Source organism: Hippopotamus amphibius, chromosome 13 (genome assembly GCF_030028045.1).
Source record: "Hippopotamus amphibius kiboko isolate mHipAmp2 chromosome 13, mHipAmp2.hap2, whole genome shotgun sequence".
Taxonomy (NCBI): Eukaryota; Metazoa; Chordata; class Mammalia; order Artiodactyla; family Hippopotamidae; genus Hippopotamus; species Hippopotamus amphibius.
In genome coordinates, this window is record NC_080198.1 from 18,895,655 (window position 1) to 18,918,354 (window position 22,700).

The following is a 22,700-nucleotide window of genomic DNA, read 5'->3' on the forward strand; positions in this document are numbered from 1 at the left end:
CAATAACATGCCAGGTCCTTGGTGAAATACTTTCTGTGTGTTCTCTCATTTAATATCTGGACAGTTCTGTGTGGTAGGTACTAATGTCCTACCCATTTTTCAGATGAGGAAACAGAGTCTCAGAGAATCGAGTTACTTCCTCAAGGCTCTAGAACTAGGAAGTTCCAGAGCTGGGGTGTCGGAGCAGGTGTGTCTTTCAGAGCCAGTGCTGTCCCCACCACATGCCCCCCAGGGGCTGCCTCAACAAGGTGGTCCCAGGCATTTCTCAGCCTGACTTTTGTGGAACCCTCTCATTTTCTGTGAGAGATGGGGTGTGTGTGTGTGTGTGTGTGTGTGAATTTTCTATTGCTGTGTAACAAAATATCGTGAAGTTCGTAGCTTGAAACTACATGTATTTCTTATCTCAGAGTTTCCATGGAGTCCAGACCTGGCTTACCTGGGTCCTCTGCTCAGCACCTCACACGTCTGTGAGGAAGGTGTCAGCAGGCCCTAATGTCCTCTGAGCCTTGGGGTCCTCTTGTAAGATCACTCGTTGTCCAGAATTCACAGAATTCAGTTCATTGCAGTTGTAGGACTGAGGCCTTGGGTTTCTAAAGTCCGCCCACTGTTCCTGCCTCGTGGCTTCCCCACAGCGCAGCAGCTTGCCTCTTCCAGGCCAGCAGAAGAATCTCTTTGTCCTCAGGTAGAGCCTCAGTCCTTCTTTTAAAGAGCTCACCTGATTAGGCCAGGCCCACCAAGGAAACGCTTGATTATGTCAGAGTTAACTGATGAGGGACTTTTATTACATCTGCAAAACCCTCCTGCCCCACACCCTGGTCAAGGGAGTGATAGTCCATCTTATCCACGGGTCCTGCCCACATTCCTGGGGAGGCCACAGTCACACGGGCATCTTAGTGTCCTGTTGCCGCAAACACTGTCATGAGTGCTTGTCCTTCAGCTTCCTGGAGGGAAACGGAGAAGGAGGCAGGAGTGGCTGAGCTCTGGGATTGCCGTGGTGCAAGGAGTGTGTGGAGAATGGGAGAAGCAGTGTTGAGGAGCATGTGGGCTTGGCAGCCCTATGACCAGAGCCTGCCTCTGCCGCGTCATAGGCATGGGATTGTAAAAAGGTTCTTCAGCTTCTCTGTGCCTCAGTTTCCCTATCTGTAAACTGCAAGTAATGGTACTTCCCAGCATTTTGTGGTGACACGTGAAATAATCAGCTTTCGGTAGAGCTTGGCATGTGGTGAATACTTGTCAAAAGCGTGTGTTTGTATCTCCTGTTTGAAGATCACGGGACACAGAAACAGAAGGGTAGAGCAGAGTTCCTTTGTTTCCGTGGGGTTGCTCACAGCTTGTGCCTTCAGGGTGGCATTTGTGAGTTCACACTGTTAGTGTGACATGGTGGGCCAGAGCTGTGGAGTAGAGTGTGGTTTGTTGGGAAGCAACCTGCTCACCTGTGGAAAGAGAGTCAGAGCGAGGTAGTAGAAGAATATCCTGGACAGTTCTAGCACTGATTTTACCAATAATTCTCTTCTTGGACCATCACCTATTTCTTCAGACTGCAAGTTCTTTGTCTGTAAAATAGGCCCTTGGGAAAAGGTAGGTCCTGCGATTGGCAGGCTCTCTAAGGTGCCTGGTGGGTGTTGTGTTTTGTTTTTTAATTGGTGTGTAGCTGCTTTACACTGCTGTGTCAACTTCTGCTGTACAGCAAAGTGAATCAACCATACGTATGCATATATCCCCTCTTTTTTGGATTTCCGCCTGCTGAGTTTAAATGTCATAATTCTGTTGGCCGTCTTTCGGTACAAGATATGACCCCAAAGTAAGTCTGCTTCCTGAGCTCTAGCCAAAAAATAAGACTGTCTTTTTTTCCAGTGCATTGGTGACTCTGTCCACTGCTCTTAAAATTTTCCTTTGTGTCTTCTCAGTGGTTGCTTTGCCAGCGCTCTTAATGTAAAAGTGGGAGGGGACAGAGTTAGTGGCCCTGGGGTCTTTGGGTGGGCGGGCGGAGATGAGAAGAATTCAGAAACTCCTGGGCCTGTTCCCCTTACTCACAATCCTCCCTCCACCCAACCTTGTTCCCACCTTGAACTAAGCAACCTTCCTACAATATTCTGAATTCTGATGCGTGTACTAATAGCTGCCAATTTAATTTCTATTGGTCAGAGTTAGAATCTTGACAAAAGAAAGTCAATAAAATACAGCATTAATAATGTCCACTTATGGCCTGTGCCTTGCAAAGGGCTTGGATATGTTAATTAATTCCCAAGACAAATTTGTGCCCTGAGTAGTAGTATTCCCATTTGGCAGTTGAGGAGACTGAGGCTCGAGTAAGTTAAATAACTTGTCCCGTGGTACACAGTAATAGATGATTGAGCAGGGATTTGAACCCATGTGGCCCTGCCAAAGTCTGTGCTCTTGGGCAGCAAGGTAACCGGATGGAACACTGTCAGTGATTTTAAGCCTTGGAACCCACTCTTGACACTCCCATCACTCCTGCCTCCTCCCTCTTCAACATCCCACATAATTCAGAATCCAGGGAGAGTCCCAGAGGCTGAGGTTGAAAAGACGGAAGCAATGCAACTAGCTTCAGAGGACCATATCCCAGGAAATACAGAGTTTCAAAGGGAGGGTCTCTATTGGTGTCAGCAACACCACCACGCCAAGTTCTCAATGTTGAGCTAGAGGAAAACTCTATTACAAATGATACGTCTAATCTCCTTGCGGTAAAGACTCGTAACTGGAAAATAAGCATGTGACAGTTCCTCGTTTGAGTGTAAACTTAACTCATTAACTTAAATTTCGGTGCTTTTCGAACAAAGAGGGGAAGCTATAATAATAATAAGTAATGGTCCTCGTAGAAAATGTAACAAGACGTTAGAAATTTTGCGCTTTGGGAAGTTGGAGGATGTACTTATAGTTAAGGATTAATTTTCACTCAGAGAGATCAAAAAGGTCTCGATGAGTAAGATAAGTATCGAGTTTCAGGGTGGTTGTATTTTTTTTCTCCTCCTGCCAGACTGTCTGAAACTTATCTCAAGTATCATGGTAAAAAGAGAAGTGGCGGGTAGACACAAAAATGTAATAGATATATTTTGGGGAGAGAATATGAACTGCTTTTCTAAATGCATATCAGAAGGAGAATGTATTCCAGCTGAGTAGGTTTAATGATATAATTTTACCATATTAAATCATAATTGCTCTTTAAAAGAAAATAGAGATGCATTGCCACTGCTGGGCTGTCCCACTCCATCCCAATAGCATCCTCCCCAGTGCTTGTGGATGTCACCTTATCTGACACCAGAGCCTGTCCGTGGCTTTCCTTTAGAAATTTGGGGGAGGGGAAGGGAAGGAAGAATAGTCTGAGAAATAAAAGAGTCTGCATCAAACACTTGCCATGGTTTTGGCAAAATCATTTCCTGCTGTTAAGCTACCGAGCTGAAGCTTACATACAAGCAGAGGGCACCTCTGACTGTCTGGAATCACGTCAGTTCTTAAAAATTAGATCATGTGTCACGATGATTGGGATACCTGAATTAGGCATTTTCCAGTGTTGTGGATGTTGATCATTTGAGTAAATACTCATGATTGCTTTCGTAGCTAAATGATTTCCAATCTCATTGTATTCCCTTTTCTCCACCAAAAAAAAAAAAAAAAAGAAAAGAAAGAAAGAAAAGGGAGGAAATGATTGCATATTTGGGTGAAAAAAGAATGAGAATCCCAATAATACTTCTAGTTTTAACAGAGCCTGATTTTACATCATGAACTGGATTCAGTGGAGGCAGAGCTCATCTGTGAATTTACCCCCTGTACCTGAGAGTAAGAACTTCCATGTCTCTTTCTTAAAATTGGACTCCAAATAATGCTCAGCTTATCCAGCTGATAAAAAGGATAATGCAGTTTTTAAAAACATTTTTATGATCTTTTAAAAATATAATACTTGATACTTAAGGAAAGAATATACCGTATTTCATTGACTCTTTTATGAGACCTCTGTTTTATATACTAGTAATAATATAAAAATGCAGCCAAGTCAGTTAATCCATAATGCTTTCTTACCTCCTCTCTTTTAAGAGGCATCCCAATTTGGGAGATGTTAAAATGAGAAGAAAAAAAAATAAAAACAGTGCACCTTATAAGCTATTACATATGTTATACAACATACTTGGTAAGTTAGAAAGCATAATATAGTAACATCCGTGAATACCCTCACCGCCTGATCAATCCAGGAATTGGTCCGTTACTTGTAACTTGCATTTTTTGCCAGAGTCCATGCACATAGATGACCCTCCTCCTGAATTTTAGGTTCATTATTGCTTTGCTTTTCAAGCATATTTAAACTCTCTTTCCTATTTAACTATATGTTTCTCAAGGGCAGAGGCCATGTCTGTTGTCTACCACTGTTATCTTCAGTGATTGACGCAGTACCTGGCCCTATTAATAGATGTTGTTTAACTCTTATTGACCAAACATATATAAGTGTCTGAGGCATACCCAAATCGACTCTACCTTTCAAGGTATGGTTTAAACACCATTGCCTCTAAGAAATCTCTGACAGCCTGAACTGGAAATAAACTTGCTTCCCTTTTGAACTCTCTTGCAATTTATCTTTATCCCCTGCACTGTACGTATACTCCCTTCTCCTTTCACTTCTGGCTCTTTCCCCGTCCCTGCCTTCCTGCTAGGTTGGCTCTAGCAGAATTCCTGATCACTGTGGGTTGGTGCCTGATGTAATAATAAAAGATAGCATAGATGAAATCATGTCTGGCACTTTACATGTATTCTCACCAAATTGACCTAAATGAGGTCAGCACTATGGCTGTTCCCATTTAACAGATGAGGAAACTGAGATTTGTGTGCATAATCACTTAAGTAATAAATATATATCAAATGAAGGCTGCATGTAAGTTATTTTGCCTGAGCATACTTCATTTTTTTCTCTGGCTCTCAAGGCTTTATGCTGATCCTTGGGCATGTGGTTCAGAAATAAATGGGGAAAAAATTTAAAACAAGTGAAGTAGATATGTTTTCTTTAAGAGTGTGATTAGTTTTCAACTTTTTTTTTAAATGTTTAAGAGACATCTGTATTTTCTTTCATATTTTTTGCCCAATTTTCTGTTGGATTTATTTATTCCCTTATTGATTTATAGAGATTCTCATGTACCATAAAACTTAGACCTTTTTTTCTAGGTTAACTATGATATGCACATATTTACCCAGTGTTTCGGTGATCTTTTGAATTTGGTGTACTATTTTCGCCATATTCAATTTTAATGTAATTTTATTTATCAGTTGTTTCTTTATAGATCCTGAGCTTTTTGTTATTATACTCAGAAATGTATTCCTACCTCTGAGATGACAAGAACATTTGCAATTTTTAAAAAATACTAAAAAATAAAATTCAGTTAAGACTAGGATCATAAAAGAACCTCCCTACCTTGGCACAGTCATTTATTCACTGGGTTATTTACTCAGCATGTTTATTTAGCCCCTATGGTATACAAAGATGATTTAAACTAGAAAATATTCCTGCTGAGTGCCGTGTGGATCCCAACAGTAGGAACTGATGTGCATTTTCAAAAGATCGCTCGGGCTACCATGCAGAGAAGAGATTTTTAGGGGGCAAGAAGGGAAGCAGAGAGAAGTAGGGTGGCAGTGCCAACTTGGAGCAGACCCAGAATTTGGTCAAAAGAACCAAGGTTCAAAGCAGACTTCTCCAAGTTAGGGCTGGAGCACTATTGCTGCTGCGGGAACGCTGGCCAGTTCGGGCGTCCAGATGAAATGCGACTTTGAACCTGGAGCAGAGCGGGACTTTGTGTGGGGACCGTTCAAAGGAAAGCTGGACAGGTGGCAACCCTGCTCACTTGGCGTCAGCAAGTGGAGCAGGCTTCCGGGTGATGGATGGCTTTACATTGTTCTGAGCACAGCGCAGAGGTGGGGGCAGGGGGCGGCCCCTGGGGAGCTCAGAGAAGTCTCTGGGCTTTTCTTACACCTTGTCTACCCGTTAGTATCCAGCCAAGGTATTAACTCTGTGTTCCAGCCACGTTTCCACCTAGAAATCTCACTGTCGTTCCATATATTCTCATCCACGGTCCTAGAATTTGTATTTTTACACATTTTAAACTCAAAGTGTCTTGCATTTCGCTGAAAATGAGACAATTACAATAGTTTGCAAAGCGTAGTGAAGGTTTTGGGTTTTGGGTTTTGTTTTATTTGGGGGGGGGGGGAGTTTGTTTTGTTTTAAGATTGAAGGAATGTAACGACATGCAATTTATTACTAAACTCCTCCCTTTCCTGAAGGTCCGTGGACATTTTTTACTCAATCAGTTTTATTTTGTTGCTCCTCATTTTATAAGTGATTCTTCCCCTTGACTTCCCTATCTTGGGAGACAACAATATTTCCCTCGAACATACAGAGGGTGAATGAGTGCTGTGTGTGTGTTTTCCACATGGTGCTTTTCCGAGACAGTTCTCATGAAAAGGACTAGGATTGCTAAGTCATTTTTTAATATAAGGAGGTCCATGTTTGGGCATTGAAATTAATTTCCCTTATCTTGCCATACAAATAGCCACCCTGGCTTCTTTGATTTATTACCTGGGATGGTTCAACGGCACTAAAAACAGAGGATGGGAAGACATCACCTTTACGTGCCATCATTAGTCACAGCATTAAAAGCATCGCCCTGAGTGGGCTGCTTTGCACGGGCTCCTGCCCTGCAATGAGAACACCCTGTTCTCGTCCTGTGTGCCGGAGACGTTGGCCCCGTCCATTACTTCCAGGCTGCATTTTTTTAGCAAGCTTCCCCCACCCTCAAATTCTTCTTGTCTTTCCCCTCTTAACATAGCGTCAAGGAACTTTCTAAATTGCACATACAATCCCTGATTAGAGACAAGGCACTGACACGGATAAGATATTTTTATTTTATTTATTTTTTCTTTAGGTTTTCATGGTTTTATTTTTATTTATTTTAGTTTTTATTTTATATTGACATATAGTTGATTTACAATGTGAGTTAGTTTTAGGTGTATAGCAAAGTGTGATTTAGTTATATACATCTTTAGTTATATATCTTTTTTGATTCTTTAATAACCACATAGGTTATTACAGAGTGTAGATTAGCATTCCCTGTGCTACACAGTAGGTCCTTATTAGTTATCTGTTTTATATATAGTAGTGTGTATATGTTAATCCCAACCTCCTAATTTATCCCTGCTCCCCACCTTTCTCCTTTGGTAACCATAAGTTTGCTTTCTAAGTCTGTGATTCTGTTTCTGTTTTGTAAATAAGTTCATTTATAGCATTTTTTTTAGCTTCAACATATAAGTGATATCATATAATACTTGTCTTTTTCTGTCTGATTTACTTCACTTAGTATGATCATCTCGAGGTCTATCCATGTTGCTGCAGATGGTATTTCATTTTATTTTGTGGCTGAGTAATATTCCATTGTATATATGTGCCACCTCTTCTTTATCCATTCATCTATTAATGGGCATTTAGGTTGCTTCCACGTCTTGGCTATTGTAAATAGTGTTGCAGTGATCACTGGGGTGCATGTATTTTTTCGGAGCAAGATTTTCTCCAGATATATACCCAGGAGTGGGATTGCTGGATCATATGGTACCTCTATTTTTAGTTTTTTAAGGAACCTCCATACTGTTCTGCATAGTGGCTGCACCAATTTACATTCCCACCAACTGTGTAGGAGGGTTCCCTTTCAACTAGGAGAAAATATTTTAAAATCACATCTCCAACCACTGACTTACATATAGAAAATATTATAGAGAACCCTTAAAATTCTGTAATAAGGAAAAAAACAATTAAAAAAAATGGCCAAAAGCCTTGAATAGAAGTTTCACCAAAGAAGATTTATAGAAAGCATGAAAAGTTGTTCAACATCATTAGACATTAGGGAAATGCAAATTATAACTATAGTAAGGGCAAAAATCATGATGAGATACCACTACAAACCTATTAAAATAGCTAAAATTTTAAAACTCAGGCAGGATCACTTGCTGGCAAGGGTATGGAACAAATGAAGTCTCTTGCATTGCTGATTGGAATGCGGAATGCGACAGCCACTCTGAAAAATAGTGGGTCAGTTTCTTTAAAAAAATTAAATATACGGTTACCATGTCATCCAGTGCTCAATCCTGGGTATTTATCCTAAGACAAACAAGGCATAGGTTTCTAGAAAAACCTATATATGAATGTCGTAGAAGCTTTATGTATGCAGCCCCATGCTGGGGAAAAACACAAATGTCCTTCAGTGGGTGCATTGATAAACAAACTGTGGTACCTCCATACAGTAGAATAATCTCCAGCAATAGTAAGAGACGAACTATTAATATACCCAGTAGCTGAGAAGAATCTCAGAGATAATATGTTAAATAAAAGAAGCTCACCTGAAAAGATTACATACTTTATGATTCCATTTGTATGATGTTGTTGAAAAGACAAAACTACAGTGATAGAAAATAGATCAGTAGTGGCCAAGGGTGAGGCATGGAGGGAGTGTATGACTATGAAAGGATAGTACAAGGAAGATTGGGGGTTGATGGAGCTGTTCTGTATCCTGATCATGGTGGGGATTATATGAATGTATACATGTGTTAAAATTCATAGTACTGTAGACCTCCCACACCCCAAGAGTCAGTGTTACTGTTTGTTACATTAAAAAGAAAGAAACCAGGACTTCCTAGGTGGCGCAGTGACTAAGAATCCGCCTGCCAGTGCAGGGGACACAGGTTCGATCCCTGCCCCAGGAAGATACCACATGCTGCGGAGCAACTAAGCCCGTGCGCTGCAACTATTGAGCCTGTGCTCTAGAGCCCGTGAGCCACAACTATTGAGCCTATGTGCCACAACTACCGATGCCCACACGCTTGGAGCCCGTGCTCTTGCAACAAGAGAGGCCACTGCAATGAGAAGCCCACGCACCACAAGGAAGAGTAGCCCCCACTCGCCACAACTAGAGAAAGCCCGTGTGCAGCAACGAAGACCCAACACAGCCAATAAAATAAATAAATAAATAAATTTATTAAAAAAAAAAAAAACAAACGAAAACCTAAGTCCCAACTTCTGCAGGTGATCTACACGTTCTAGCCCCTCTCTCATGATTCAGCCAGCTCCTTCTGGGTATTCGGGCCCCACCTGTCAGATCCCAAACGCTCTGGGTCTTCCTGCCCATGGGCACACCCATCTCTCTGCCCAGAAATCTCCCACACCCCCTTCTGTGCACCCCCCCCTCACCTGGCTGCTAGGCATCCTTCATTGCTGAGGTGTGGGGACCCCAGCCCTTGCTCTAGGTGAGCTGCTTCTGCACACCTGCCCCTGGGCGTTTGCACGCCCCCTGTGGAGGGGCTCACTGCGTTGCCCCAAGTGCCTGCTTTGGGGGCTGCCCTGCCCACTCAGCTGTGAGTTCAGAAGAGTGATTTTAACGCTCACTCGTCAGCCCGGGTAGAAAAACAACAATAAAGCAGTGAGGATGAGAAGGAAGTCTGTGCCCTGGACTCACAGGCGAAAGTCAGCCTTTATTTTGTTTTACTTTTGCCTTTTTTCCCTGGCTGCGCTGGCCTCTGACCCCCTGGCTGAAATTCCTTACCTCCTCTTGCTCTTTCAGCAGGGGAATCTTCTGGCTTTGCCCAAACTACTTGTTAAAAAGCAATACATCTTGGTTTTGAAAACCTGGATACTCTCTTTCTTCCCTTTGAGCAAACGTAAAATTATGTGGCAAAATCATGACTGTGGAGGGGTTTTCTCGCTTTTTCCTTGGAGATTAGATGGGTTTTATAGTGTACCATGAAAAAGCATTAGTGGTAAAATCCTTATTATAGATATATTGTTACGTATGTACTGAGCCCCATCTTACAAATTTTTCCAAATTCCCTTGGGGAGAGAACAGACTTTCTGGGGGAAGAAAAAGTAGCTTCTATTCTGGAATCCATAGCAATGGTAACAACAACAACAGTTCCATGGTGCTTACTAGGTACCAGACACTGTCTTAGGAAGCAGTTGTTTTTTGTTGTTGTTTATATATATACACACACACACATATACACACACATACACGTCTTTATTGGAGTTATAATTGCTTTACAATGTTGTGTTAGTTTTTGCCGCACAGCAAAGTGAAGCAACTATATGTATACATATATCCCCATATCCCCTCCCTCTTAAGCCTCCCTCCCACCCTCCCTATCCTGCCGCTCTAGGTTGTCCCCAAGCATGGAGTTGATCTCCCTGTGCTGTGCAGCAGCTTCCCACTAGCCATCTGTTTTACATTTGATAGTGTATATATGTCAGTGCTACTCTCTCACTACGTCCCAGCCTCCCCTTACTCCCTGTGTCCTCAGGTCCATTCTCTATGTCTGTGTCTGTATTCCTGCCCTGCCACTGGGTTCATCAGAACCATTTTTCTAGATTCCATATATGTGCATTAGCATACGGTATTTGTTTTTCTCTTTCTGACTTACTTCACTCTGTATGACAGTCTCTAGGTCCATCCACGTCTCTACAGATGTCCCAATTTCGTTCCTTTTAATGACCAAGTAATATTCCATTGTATATATTTGCCACATCTTCTTTATCTGTTATCAATGGACATATAGGTTGAAGAAGCAGTCAGTATATTATTTCACTAACTCCTCATAGCAACCCTGGGAGATAGTGGTGTCATTACTTCCCTTTCACACCCCTGAAAACCGTTAACACAGAGTGGTTAAATCAGCGTCTGAAGTGAAACTGGGATTGGAACCCAGGCTGTCTGGCTCCACCTTCCAAATGACTGAGGAACAAATGGATGAAGGAAAATGGGAGACCTGGTTTTCCTCACCAGGGACCCAAGCTGACCTCTTTTCCCTTCTCTCCTGAAAGGTATCCCCACCTCTTGCATGGACTGTTAAGAACCTCCAGAATGGTTTGCAGTGCTCTTTTCTTCTCCATCCAGGGACGATTCCATGTTTGTTTCTTGATCAGTATTAGAATAGGTAATTGGAATAACTGGAAAAGCAAACTAAAAATCAAAAAGGCTCAGGAAAGCAGTACCAAAAATAAAACATAACTTGAATTGTTCTTTTACAGCTTTCAAAGCGTTTTTAACTGTGTGTTCTCCAAAGATGCCCCTCACCATTTCCTGTTGTCATCTTTATACGTGAAGAAGGTGAGGCCCAGAGAGAAGTGAGTGGCCTATCCTGGTCTGCCATGTTGGTCCTTCCAGGACCAGAAAGCAAGCTCAGTCTTTCCTTTCCCCTCCACTCCTGTCTTCTCCCCTTCTCCCTTCCTCTCTTCCACTTAAGCTCTTATTCACTGAGCAAGAGAAGCCATTCCATGTACTTAAGATACAGGCAATGTGATTTCATCTCTTTACATATATCAGTTTTCTGTTGCCATGTAAACACATTGCCAGGAACGTAGTAGCTTAAGACATCCGTTTGTTAGCTCACAGTTCTGTAGGTCACAGGCCCAGACACAGAGCTACTGGCTTCTGTGCTCAGAGTATCAGAAGATTGAGTCTGTCAGAGGTATTACCCAGACTGAATTCTTATCTGCAGGCTCTGGGGAATAATCTACTTCTTAGCTTAGTCAGGTTGTTGGCAGAATTCAGTTCATTGTGGTTGTAGGACTGAGGTCCTCATTTCCTTGCTGGTATCAGTCAGCCAGGGGCCACTCTCAGCTTCTACAGGCTGCCCACATTTCTTGCCATGTGACCTCCTCTGCCTTGATGCCAACAGTGGTACACAAATCTTTCTTGTGCTCTTGAATGTTTGACTTTCTCCATCTCTGATATCTAAACTCTAATATGAACTCTAAAATGTAAAGCCCATGTGATTCTTTCAGGCGTGCTCAGATTATCTCCCTATCCTAAGGTCAGGTCGTTTTGGGTCATAATTACAGCTGCAAAATCATTCACGTTAATACCTTGATTAGTGTTTAAATGAATATCTGAAATGAGGGGTTGGAAAGTGGGAGGTCATCTTAGAATTCTGCCTACCACCAATGCTTTACAGTGTTAAAAAAGGTAAAGACAGACAGAAACAAGGGCCAGCACTAAGCTATTTATTTTTCAGTAGTAATTTCATAAATTCTTTTATGTTTTTTTGGTAGCCTGCTGCATTTTGTATTTATCAGGCCATTGGATTAAAAGCATATTCGTAATTTGTGCAAGTTTTTGTCTTAACAGGATTGAAAAAGGATGAGGTAGGCATAATATTGTTGAACTACTCAATTAACTGTCACTAGCTATTCCGTAAGTTCCCTTTTTTTTTTTTTTAGCATTGTTTCAACCTTTCTTCTCAGCCTCTGTGGTCCATCTCCTTGAGCTTTCTCTCTCTGCTCCTTGGCTGTGTGATTCCTTCTCTACTTGCAAGTCTCATCTTAAAGGTCACCTCCTCGTGGACAAATTTCTTGATGGCCTTACCTAGTAGGTTAAGATTGACAAGTATGTGAAGTTGTCAGGCTTCCTTTGTAATGGCTTCCTAATTATTTCTGGATTTGTGGATTGCCAATGTCTTATCTCTATTTCCCATAGACCGTAAGCCTTGGAAGGCATGCCTTCATGGGCCTAGTGCCCAGACGGTGCTTGGTACAGAGGAGGCATCAAAAATTATGTGTTTAATTGGTGTGTAAATGGAAGGTATTGTAGAGAAGGTAACTATAACATTTGTTTAGAAAGGTGGTTAGAGTAGTGAACCAAGGTAATCATGAGGTCACTGCTAAAGCATTTATTGTTTGAAAAGCACCCGATTGACCGTCACAAAGCTCTTGAAAGAGAGAGAGGGGAGACTCTACAAATGGTGGTGCCAAAGAGGAACAGTTTCCATGTTGTCCTTTGAAACATGTGCTGCCTGTGGGTAGAAGGTGGGTGAGAAGTCTACAAATCGTGAACCATCTGATGTTTAGATCACAGTTTCCTGCAAAGTTTTAATGCCCCAAGACAGAGGCCTCTTTCCTCCCAAGCCTACTGTGAACAGCTCCTCTCTCTGACTTTTCTCCTAAGCTTCACCTTCACCTCCAGGCCGTCATAGACCCACTTAGAAGCCACTTGACCTTGGGCAAGTTAGGCTCCCTGAGCCTTGTTTTCCTCCTCTGTAAAATGAGTAGAATAATTCGCACCTTGAAAGGTCATTGGAAGGACAGAAGGGCAGTGAATGCAAATGCCTGACTCACATTGAGATTGATAAATGCTGTTTCCATGATTAGACTTCACCACGGCCCTGCGTATCTGATGTGGAATTGAAGTGCTCACCTTAACAACTGCTGTTTGGAAATCGTTGAAGAAAAGAAGGTTATGGTAGATTATAGGATCATTGGAGATAATAGTCTACTTAATCGATTTTTAGCATCATGTACTAACTAAGGACTACCTAGTTTGAAATAAATGTATTTCACATACAACTATCCAGCACACGATTTATCTACCTTATTTTTTTCCTAATGTTTCAGAAGTCACTCCAGAGGCTTTGTAGTTCCTCAGGGTTTTTATTATGAACTCCAGTTAGCATTTTATTATAGCCCTTTAGACATATTGGTTACTGTCAGGTTTGGAAGGCAACTTGTGTCTGTCTTGTTTGCCTTTTCCCATTCCTTAATACATGATAGAAAAATCGTGTGTTGCAATAAACACAGACTGGCTTGTCTCTGCTTAAGCCCTTCCCAGTTGCTCCTCTTTTTGGTGGGGAGGACTCTCCTGTCCCAGCTTGTACGGGGAAGTAATAGAACCAAAGCAATAGCATCCTTGGAGCTGAGGAGTAGCAGTCAGTGGGGCTTCAAAGAACTTTTGCCATAAAGTACCAAAAGTTGCTCGGAATCTGTCAGGCTCTTATTTAGAGGAGTCCATGCATGGCGTTGCAGTGGCGTTGGAAGTCTGTATTTCCAATTTAATTCCCGCAGTCTAAACCCAGAACAGAGGGCCAGGAGACTCCCCTGCCCCAAATTAACTGGCAGAGCTTGGATAGTTCATGCAATATCTCCGTGTATGCCCCAGTTTCCTCTCCTGTAAAATGGGACTATTCGCTTCTTATCAGAGGGTTATAATAATAAAAGGAAATATCCTATAGATGTGGAAAAGTTGTTTTCACCATGCACATATTGTCATTTTTATTTTAATCTGAAATTAACATGTGAAATCAGGATGCCACCATTTTCAAAGTTGTTAGCCTACATTCATCATATTTCTAGGTGAAGTATCTGAAAGTGATTATAGGTAATAAATATCTTTTTTTTAAACTTATTGCAGAGGCAGTTTTTCCACTGTTAATGAGGGTAATTTGACTTGGTTGAAGGATTGCAGTTCTTAAGAATTAATGCAGTAATCCAATTCAAAGATTTAAAGAGATCTAAGATTTTTCACAGGTCGCGTGCTAGTGAATGTGCTGCTCTCACATAGCAGCTAATGGACTTGAACGCCAGTCTGTCATTTACTGTTCCCTCACTGAGAGCAGCTATGTCCTTGGTAGTGAGTCTGCTTTCCAAGCATTGCAGGTTATTTAGAAGTGTGGTATATTTGTAACACTTTGGAGAGATAATATGCTATTTCCCACAGCCCCTAATTACTATAAAAACTGGGGTTATCTTTCTTAATTACACATTTGCATCCTAATCTGCTAAGGTCTGAGGAATATCAGGCTCAGAGGAGCGGCCTTCTCGCCTTTCCTTTTTTAGAGAAGGGCCTCTTTTTTTTTTTTTTTATTGTATTTTAAAAAATGAATTCCTGTATCATTGTATTCGTACCTATAGGTTAATTCATGTGAAGACAAAGGTTACATGCATGGTATTCATAACTTTCCATTTTTTGATAATGATGTATTATGAACAGCTAACAATATTTTGTAAAGCCTTACTTGCAGAGGATATTGGAAATGTTCTTCTTTCCCGATCCCATTATGTTCCTGAATATGAAAAATCCCATTTTGAAGCAATTAGAAGCCTTCTCTTCTCTTTCCATGTGTGTGTGCACATAGAAACCTTTGTTCCTTAATTAGGAAAAGGACTAGAGCTCGTTAATTGTGGTTCCAAGTGATGTCTGCTCGAATGTTGAGACACTAATACATTACAAGGAAAGATCAAGCCTAGATCTGGGAGGTTCTTGGCAGTTCTGAGAACCGTTAAAAGATAAATAAGCAGCAGAGGGTCCTTGTAGGGCTGTCCTCACATCCTGGCCTGTCCTTGAGGGCCTGGCTAGCTGCTCATCAGTTTTAAAGCCACGGAAATCTCTATACTCACAGAAGGAGGGAAGGGAAGAAGGTGCAACTTATGTAGAAATCTAGAACTTTGTTGAAAACCTATGATCTTAAAAAAAAAAAAGGAAGTCTGGAATCTCTTTTGGATTTTCTTATAAATTAGAGGACCCCGTCTGGATGCCTCTGGATGTTATTGAAAGTGAGCAAATTGCTGGCAAGCATAATAGAAGACAGATATCCTAATGTTTTATAGGCTGATTTTCATTGCTGGCTTGAACACTGGAGGCATTGCAAGAGTTTTGAAAGCTAAAACTCCCAAACTGAATCGGCAAAGCCTTAGGCCTTCATTGGTCATCAACAAAGAGCCCTAATTTCCACAACAAGAACAGGCATTTCCCCAGCCTCCAGAAACTTGATGCATCTGAATGTTCCCAGAAGTATGAATAGAGCAAATGGAGGACCATCTCACTGGTCAAGATCAAGGTTTCAGAAGCAGAGAGGTGAACAACTTGAGTGAAAACTCTCAGACCGCAGAGATGATGCTTTCCCGTGGGTTGGCTGGCCTGGTGAGGAAACGCTGAAATGAAGGATGGCAAGAAGAAAGCCAAAATGTCAGTTTGGAAAGCAGAGAATGGAAAGTAGAGCATCTAATTGGAGGGGCCATCACTTCTCTTGGATCTCTCCGGTCAGGTGGCTAACCCTTTAGGAGGATGGGAACTCGGGGTCCACTAGGCAAGTCTGGGGTCCTCTCCTGCCTCCCCACCTGCCACGACCCTCCTCATGTCCTGCTTTCTCTTCCCACCCCTGCCAGAGGGAAAAACTGCCTTCCTCCTGCTCATGTTAATGGAATACATCATTCATATTAACAAAAGGGAGCACTTCATAAAGGTAGCAGAGACCTGGCAAGTAAAGGCCTGACACCATTTCCCCTGTGCTGATAATAGCCTGGGTCAGGAACAGTGACTGTGGAAACAAATACGATTTCTCTGAAATGTTCTGCCATTTAGAGACAGGTCTAGCTAGCAGCGCGCACACACACACACACACACACACACACACTCATTTTTAATATATATATTATATAACATAATATATGCTTTTTCTCCACCAGTAATTTTTTTTTTAACGTTGTACTTCTCAGAGAAAGAAAAATAGATTTTAAAATGGAAAAACCTGTTCTTCAGTTGAGGAGGCAAAAACCTCATTGCAGTATTTATTCCAAACCTGCTCTCATAATGTTCAGTCAAGGAGAAAACAGCAAAAAACAGTTGTTGATGGACTTAGCACAGAACTGGATTAAATAAGCATTAGTCTACTGAAGCTGATTACAGGAATATGAAAATGCAGTATCTTAATGGTACATATTTTTATGTGGCAGCTCAGTTGCCTTTCATTTTGCAGCTAATATGTCTATTCTTATGAGTCATTTACTTCTTTAATTACCTTTTGCAGGCAAGGCACCATGGTATATTAATGTGAATGATTTTTACTGCCAGTTTATCATACAATGCCCCAGAAGTTGAAAGGCGTAATTGACTCGGAAGAACAGCTCATGAAGGAAACAATATTTAGTTGACAGTTTTCCTTGTACTCTCTGTTGACGTTTATGAGTTTACACTATGCTAAAGGAGTAATAAACACAATTTTCTTTCAATAACCGGAAAGGGTAGCTTCTCAAATACATTTGTGGAAAACACATGTGTTCACTTCTGGAATAATATGAAAATAACATATTTCCAGTGATAAGACCTCTCAGATTGCTCATTGAATTCAACCTTGGAAGGTACATTTATAACCTGTCTTGGAGCATTAGGAGATATTAGGGTTCGTGTGATTGAATCGATTTAATGAATATTTAAATTACAGACAGATTCGGATAAATCATATTTAAATCTGGGTGTTAGAGTGAGACTTTTTGGCCTCATCCTCCCAATTTCCAGAGGGAAGGAAAGCAGGAAGGGAGCTTGGGAACTGTCTGGAGAAAGGTTTTCTTTCTCCCAAGGCGAGGGGAAGTCTGACAGCACATTTTAGGGAAATAAAAAAAGAAGAGACCGTCAGTCCAACTCCTTAGAAGGTCCGGGCTTTGAACAGTTAAACTCAAGCCTTGGGTGGGTCGCTGCTGTTCTGGCGTCTGGAATGGTGCCTTGAGTTGACTTGGGCAGTGAGCAAGGGCTCTCGTTTTAACCATCACTTCTACGGTCCCCTGGGCCCGCCACTGGCTCCCTGGCTCTGGGCAGGCCCTGGTTTGGCACATCGGTTTCGAGGGAGTTAAACTTTTCACAGTTTTCTGGATTGTTTGCAGTTCAGTCCTGTGCAGCATAATGAAAGTTTTCTAGCCATCTGTTGTTAAGCTGGCGGGGAGCAAGGCCAGTATATCCAAACAAAGTTCTGGCCTGCTGTAAACGGAACCTGTCGGTTTAGCATAGCTTTCCTGACCCCTCCAAGGAACGGGGCAGCCCTTGGTACCAGGCACTCACTGCATGGAGCTTTCAGAGGGGAACTATTTTCAGGGTGGGGGGGGGCGGTGAGGGCCTGTTTACTTTTCCCTCCACGTTCCTCTCACTGGCTTGGACTAGTTTATACTTAATCTTTAAATGGATAAATGGTTACTTGCCCCCCCCCCCACCCCGCTCCTTTTTCAGAGAAGGAAGCATTACTTCTTAATAGGAGATTGTAACTTTTAGAACAAGGTATGTGTCTATAAATGTGTGTCAGCAGCTGTGATTTGAAAGGGTTGTTCTACCCAGTTGTTTTTGTGTCATCATTTTGTCTTGCAGTGTTTAGGGGCAAATAGTCAGGGCAGTGGAAGCTCCTGTATTTATTACTTAGCTTATACAACTAAAAGAATTACATAGCTTTAAAAGGACTCCCCGCCCCCCTTTCTTCTGCATTTTATATTTCATTATCAGAAGTTAATACACAGCATAGCTTAGAGAACAGCCATTTGACAGTGCCCCCAGCTGTGTGGGGTGTTCCCTACTTCTCTGTTCTTATTTACAAGGTGTATCTACTGCTTTTAATTGCCCCGCTTAACCTTAAAAATCATTTCACTGCTTTGTGATATTCTGTAATACATGTTTAACTCTTAGCTCCTCTTTCACAGTGTTCCCTTGGCTCTGTGTGAAACATTCCTGTATATTCAGATCCTTGAGATACATGCATATATGTGTCTATATCTCAACACCTGTCTAAGGCTACCCCTAACCCTTGTGGGTTTCCTTTCGTTAATGACACCTTGTAGGTGCTGTTGTATTTTTATCTTGGTCCTGCTGTAGTGTTATTTCCTGTCCAGCGTTGGTTACATTTGTGCTCTGTTAAGAGAGGGCTCTGGGGAGCCATTGTCAAACCTCTGTATCCATCTCAATTCATTAAAATATCCAGGGAGAATGGCCACTGTCATTGAATAACTATGTCAGCCACTCCCCTGGCTGCCTCAGCCCCTCTAGATGAGAAGCAGACCACAGTCCCACACAGTTACAAAGGCAAAAGGCACCAAAAGGATGCACATGTGTGTAAAGCACCAACATGAGAGGGGTTGGATTCAACTGTAACTGCAGTCCAGGAATGTACAAGGGTCAGGAATTCCATAAACAGGGGTGAGGGGTGGAGGGGAACAGAAGAACCAAAGCAATAAACAAGGAGATACGAGGCTTCTCCTTTAAGGGACAGGGCGTTTTGCGGGAGTGAAAAATATTCAATTTAAAATTTAAATAAATGCACTTACTTGGAAATACCATACCGTCATAATCTGTTTGTAAGGTGACTGACATATAAAGTGCTTTTTTGTTTTAAGGTAAAAAAAAAAATGTATTCGGGGTAGAGTTTCGGGTGTAAATGTCAGGTGGAACGTAAGGTGTACTCACTCCAAGAGTCGAGCAAATAACCTTGGCATTTAGGACACTGCCTTTCAGAACATGAAATTGTTTTTTGTTGTGTGTCTTTTCTTTCTTTCTTTTTAAAGGAGGACTACATTAAGAGGTCACCTATTAGCTGTGTTTCTGCTATCTTAAACTCAGCCCTTCTGTCTATTAAAATCAAACCACTGTGTAAACATTCCAGTGTTGTTCTTGGTCTCTACAATGGCCACGGGGATCAGGTTTCACCTGCCTGCACATCTTCAAGCAATTAGAGCAATTAGCGTGAAGCCATTTCACATTCAAGGATTCAAGGTCTATGGTGACATTCAAGTCCAGGAGAAGTCTGAAAGGGAGAGAGAGGAAGCGACCCAGAGCATGGCTACTCTTCCATGGCCCTAAGCAGACAATTTCTCTTTTAAAAATGGTAGCTCTTTAATGATTTTATTATGAGGTTTTTAAATAACAGATCGAAAGTTGTTTATATCAAAAAAAACCCAACAGTCATTTAATTATACTAATGAAGGTCTTTATACATGGCAGATTTTTTAAAAAGACTTTTAATGGCTGTGAGAAATGGAGTGTTCCTGCTCCTTGTATCATCATGGGAGTGACAGCATTCTTTGCAGAGCAAGAATGTATTTTATAATATATAAAGGAATTTGCATTCCGCTTTACGTGGTAAACCTCCCTGTTTCGGGTAAATGGAACCATTACAGCTACATAGAATATTTAGTTGGCAGACTTTGGGAGTAAGTATTAAAAGTAACTTTTTTTTTTTAAACTTGGAGAAGAATAGTGGCAACTTTCATATATTGAACTAGTACAGTTTAAAGACAAATGACCAGCTTAGCACATCAGACAGCCGTGTAAGCGTGACCGAAGGTGCCTTTTACCAAATCAGTTCAGAATCTGGGAGGGTTTGTGTTGTGTTTGTTTGTTTTGTCTGTTTTTCACATGTGTAACTTAGTTACCCAGGAATCTTGTTTGCATGAGGCAAACCCTAAACTGATTACAGCTTTTTAAATTGGTTAGTAGGTTTTTAAATCCACATTGCACTGTTGGGCTATTATGCAGAAACGGGGGGAGGGGCTAATTTTCAAAATCCAAGGGTGCTGCAGAAAAGATCTGTACTCCCAGGAGGTGTTTGCAGTCAGGAGTAACTGCAGGCTAAATTATAATGCGGAATTCTGCTGCCCTTTAACCTGATGCTGCCTGTTCACATTCAGTGTTTGTTAACAAATAGCTTTAAGTACAAAATTGTTGGGAGAATTACTTTTTCATTATACGCGCTGACTTTAATTAGAATAAGCAGCTTATTTTTAAAAGAAATAATTGTGTGCCTCTAAGAAAGTTCTTGCGATAATTCCTTTATGAAATTGCCTTAGTTGACTTCAAAGCGAGTCGGGATTGAGCAGTTTTCCATCCGTCGGCCTGAACGCATCCATCTGTGTGACTGAGGCTGAAGTATTTGTGTTCATTCAGCAGTTAGCCATTTTCAGGGAACTGGACTGCTCCGAGGTCTCCAGCCCCATGTCGAACCACTTAGAGCTCTTCTGTCGAGGGTTGGTTTTCCTGCTGCCCACTTGCATGGTGCACAGCCTATGTGCCTTTTGCAACTGCATCACAGAGCAGATGCAGGGGGTGCTGATAAAATGTAGCATGCTGGACCCTGAGCGAGGTGAAGGTCTGTCTCTTCCCCTTGCCCCTTGGAAATGGATTGCTAGGAGGTCATTTGCAGCGTTTATAGCTAGACCGGCTGAGTTAGACAGGAACATTTGAATTGGATACTCCACCCCTTCTAAAAGTAGAGAGGCAGGCATCGAAGAGCTGTGGGCTCAGAAGGGAGGTAAGGCAGTAAACCAGATCTTTCCTTTTTTTTTTTTTTTTCTTCCCTCCTAGCCTCATCCTCTGTTTCTCTGATCTGCCTTTTGAACTGTTTTTGTGGCTGATCAGTTCCACCTAATATGTCTCTTGATTTCTGCTATTGTAATACTCAGGCGACATGCTGTTCTCTTGGTTTTTATAAGCTTTAGATGCTTCTGCCTGTCATATTCTGGCGGTTTATCTTCAGCGTCTGGATTTGCTTTCAGACTTGAATGTCTATCAAGCTGCCGTTGCTTTGAATGTGAGATCAAAAGAAGATGAATTCCAGTAAAAAATTTCCTTCTATGAAGAAAAGATTGGGGCCTATGTAAACATCCTACTGACAGTTCCCAATGAGTTATTTTAGCCGAGTATTAGCACCTGGATGACAGACAGCCCAGCATTCCACGCTCAATAACAAATCAGTTGCTTCCATGGCAGAAGAGCATTGCCACAGCAGCAGTGCATTTTCAGAAGGAATCCTTTCCCCCTCCCCTTCTCACCCTCCCCCTTTTCTTTTCTTTCTTTTTTTCTTTTTTTTTTTTCTCGAATATGGCTGTGCAACTCCATCCTATTTTTCAAACTGACTTCTCTGCCTTCAGCAGTTTACTTTTCTTTACAGTATCTGTCAAGTTACTTGGGTGACGGAAGACAGGACTTTGATAATTAGTTTGGGGCGGGTTCAGGAGTGTTCACGTAGGCAAGCTAGGGGTCTCGAGATAAACAGGTAGTTTGGTTGATTGCTGAGCAAAGGAAAAGCAGCAAAAGCAAGCTCAGGGGCATATCCCTGGAATGCAGGCGATGTGCTCTTTAAAAATACATGTGACAAAATCCTCTAAAGTCTGCAGAATCTGAATTTTCTTCCTTTCTTCCTTTTTTTCTTCTTTTTTTTTTTTTTTTTTTTTTTAAGCATCCTGCCTATGTTAATGTCACCACAAAAATATCTCAAGAGCAGGCTTCCCAAAACCCCGTCGCTGTGTATTTGCCTGCGTGAGTGAGCTGTGTTTGGCTAGGACTTGGACTAGCCAGGGCACACTTCCGATGCTGTGTCCCTGCTTGCAGACCTGGAGTGATTTAGATACAGTGTAGCTTGAATAGATTTCTTTGAGTGCTGAATGGCAACTTTGAAAATTACCTGCAAGCTTCAACTGATCTTTCAACTTTGAAAGTGAAGAATTACTTGAGGAATTCTTGTGGTTTCTTTGTCATTTAGCGAGAGCCCAGGCAGCTACTGTGGAGGCAGGCGTCCCTGAGGTTGCCTACAAAGGGCAATGTTCCAGTGTGTTTTCTCCTCGAGTGTGCTTCAGCCGCACAGGACTTCCTGTTTATTCAAACATCTTTTTTACCACTCGGCAACCCCCGCTTCACAGAAGCAGCCAGAACCCATCTACAGCAAGAAGACGGAAATCCAAAGGCAGACAGTGCGAGCTCTCTCGGTCAAACTCTTCATTTTCTCTGTAAGTGTCCAGAGGAAAAAAAAAAAAAAAAGGAATATTTTCTCTGCGTTAAACTTTTAAAACTAGGGCTCCGCTCCTGCACAGACATTCTCTGAAGGGCAAAATAAGATGATCCAACTTGTTTACTGCTCTTTCTCCCCCCACCCCCACCCCCCTCCATCAAAGACGTTTTTCTTTTTGGAGCTTTGAGAGGACCAGTTCGTTCTAACTCCTTGTTAATTCACTCTTGCGTTCAAATGTGTCTTTGGCTATTCTCAGCTAAGTCAGCAGCCCGGTGTCATCAGGACCGGTTTAGGAGCTTGAACGGAGATTAGAACCTCGTTCTGCTTATTTGTGAGATTGTTTTGTGTCGCGTTCTTTTCCT

General features: G+C 41.8%; 1 protein-coding gene across 10 annotated transcripts in view; it reads left to right on the forward strand.

Annotated features, from left to right (window-relative positions):
* FOXP1 (forkhead box P1) overlaps positions 1–22,700 on the forward strand; it is a 595,386-nt gene that overhangs the window by 410,681 nt on the left and 162,005 nt on the right. For 2 of the 10 annotated variants that reach the window (XM_057705383.1, XM_057705382.1), the window contains exon 1: positions 21,976–22,336. The exons of 7 other annotated variants lie outside the window; for them this stretch is intronic. In XM_057705383.1, coding sequence (XP_057561366.1) covers positions 22,151–22,336 — 186 coding nt within the window. In that variant the 5' untranslated portion in view covers positions 21,976–22,150. Of the gene's footprint in view, positions 1–21,912; positions 22,337–22,700 lie in introns of those variants that run through there. One more of the 10 variants, XM_057705381.1, reaches the window with a different exon arrangement.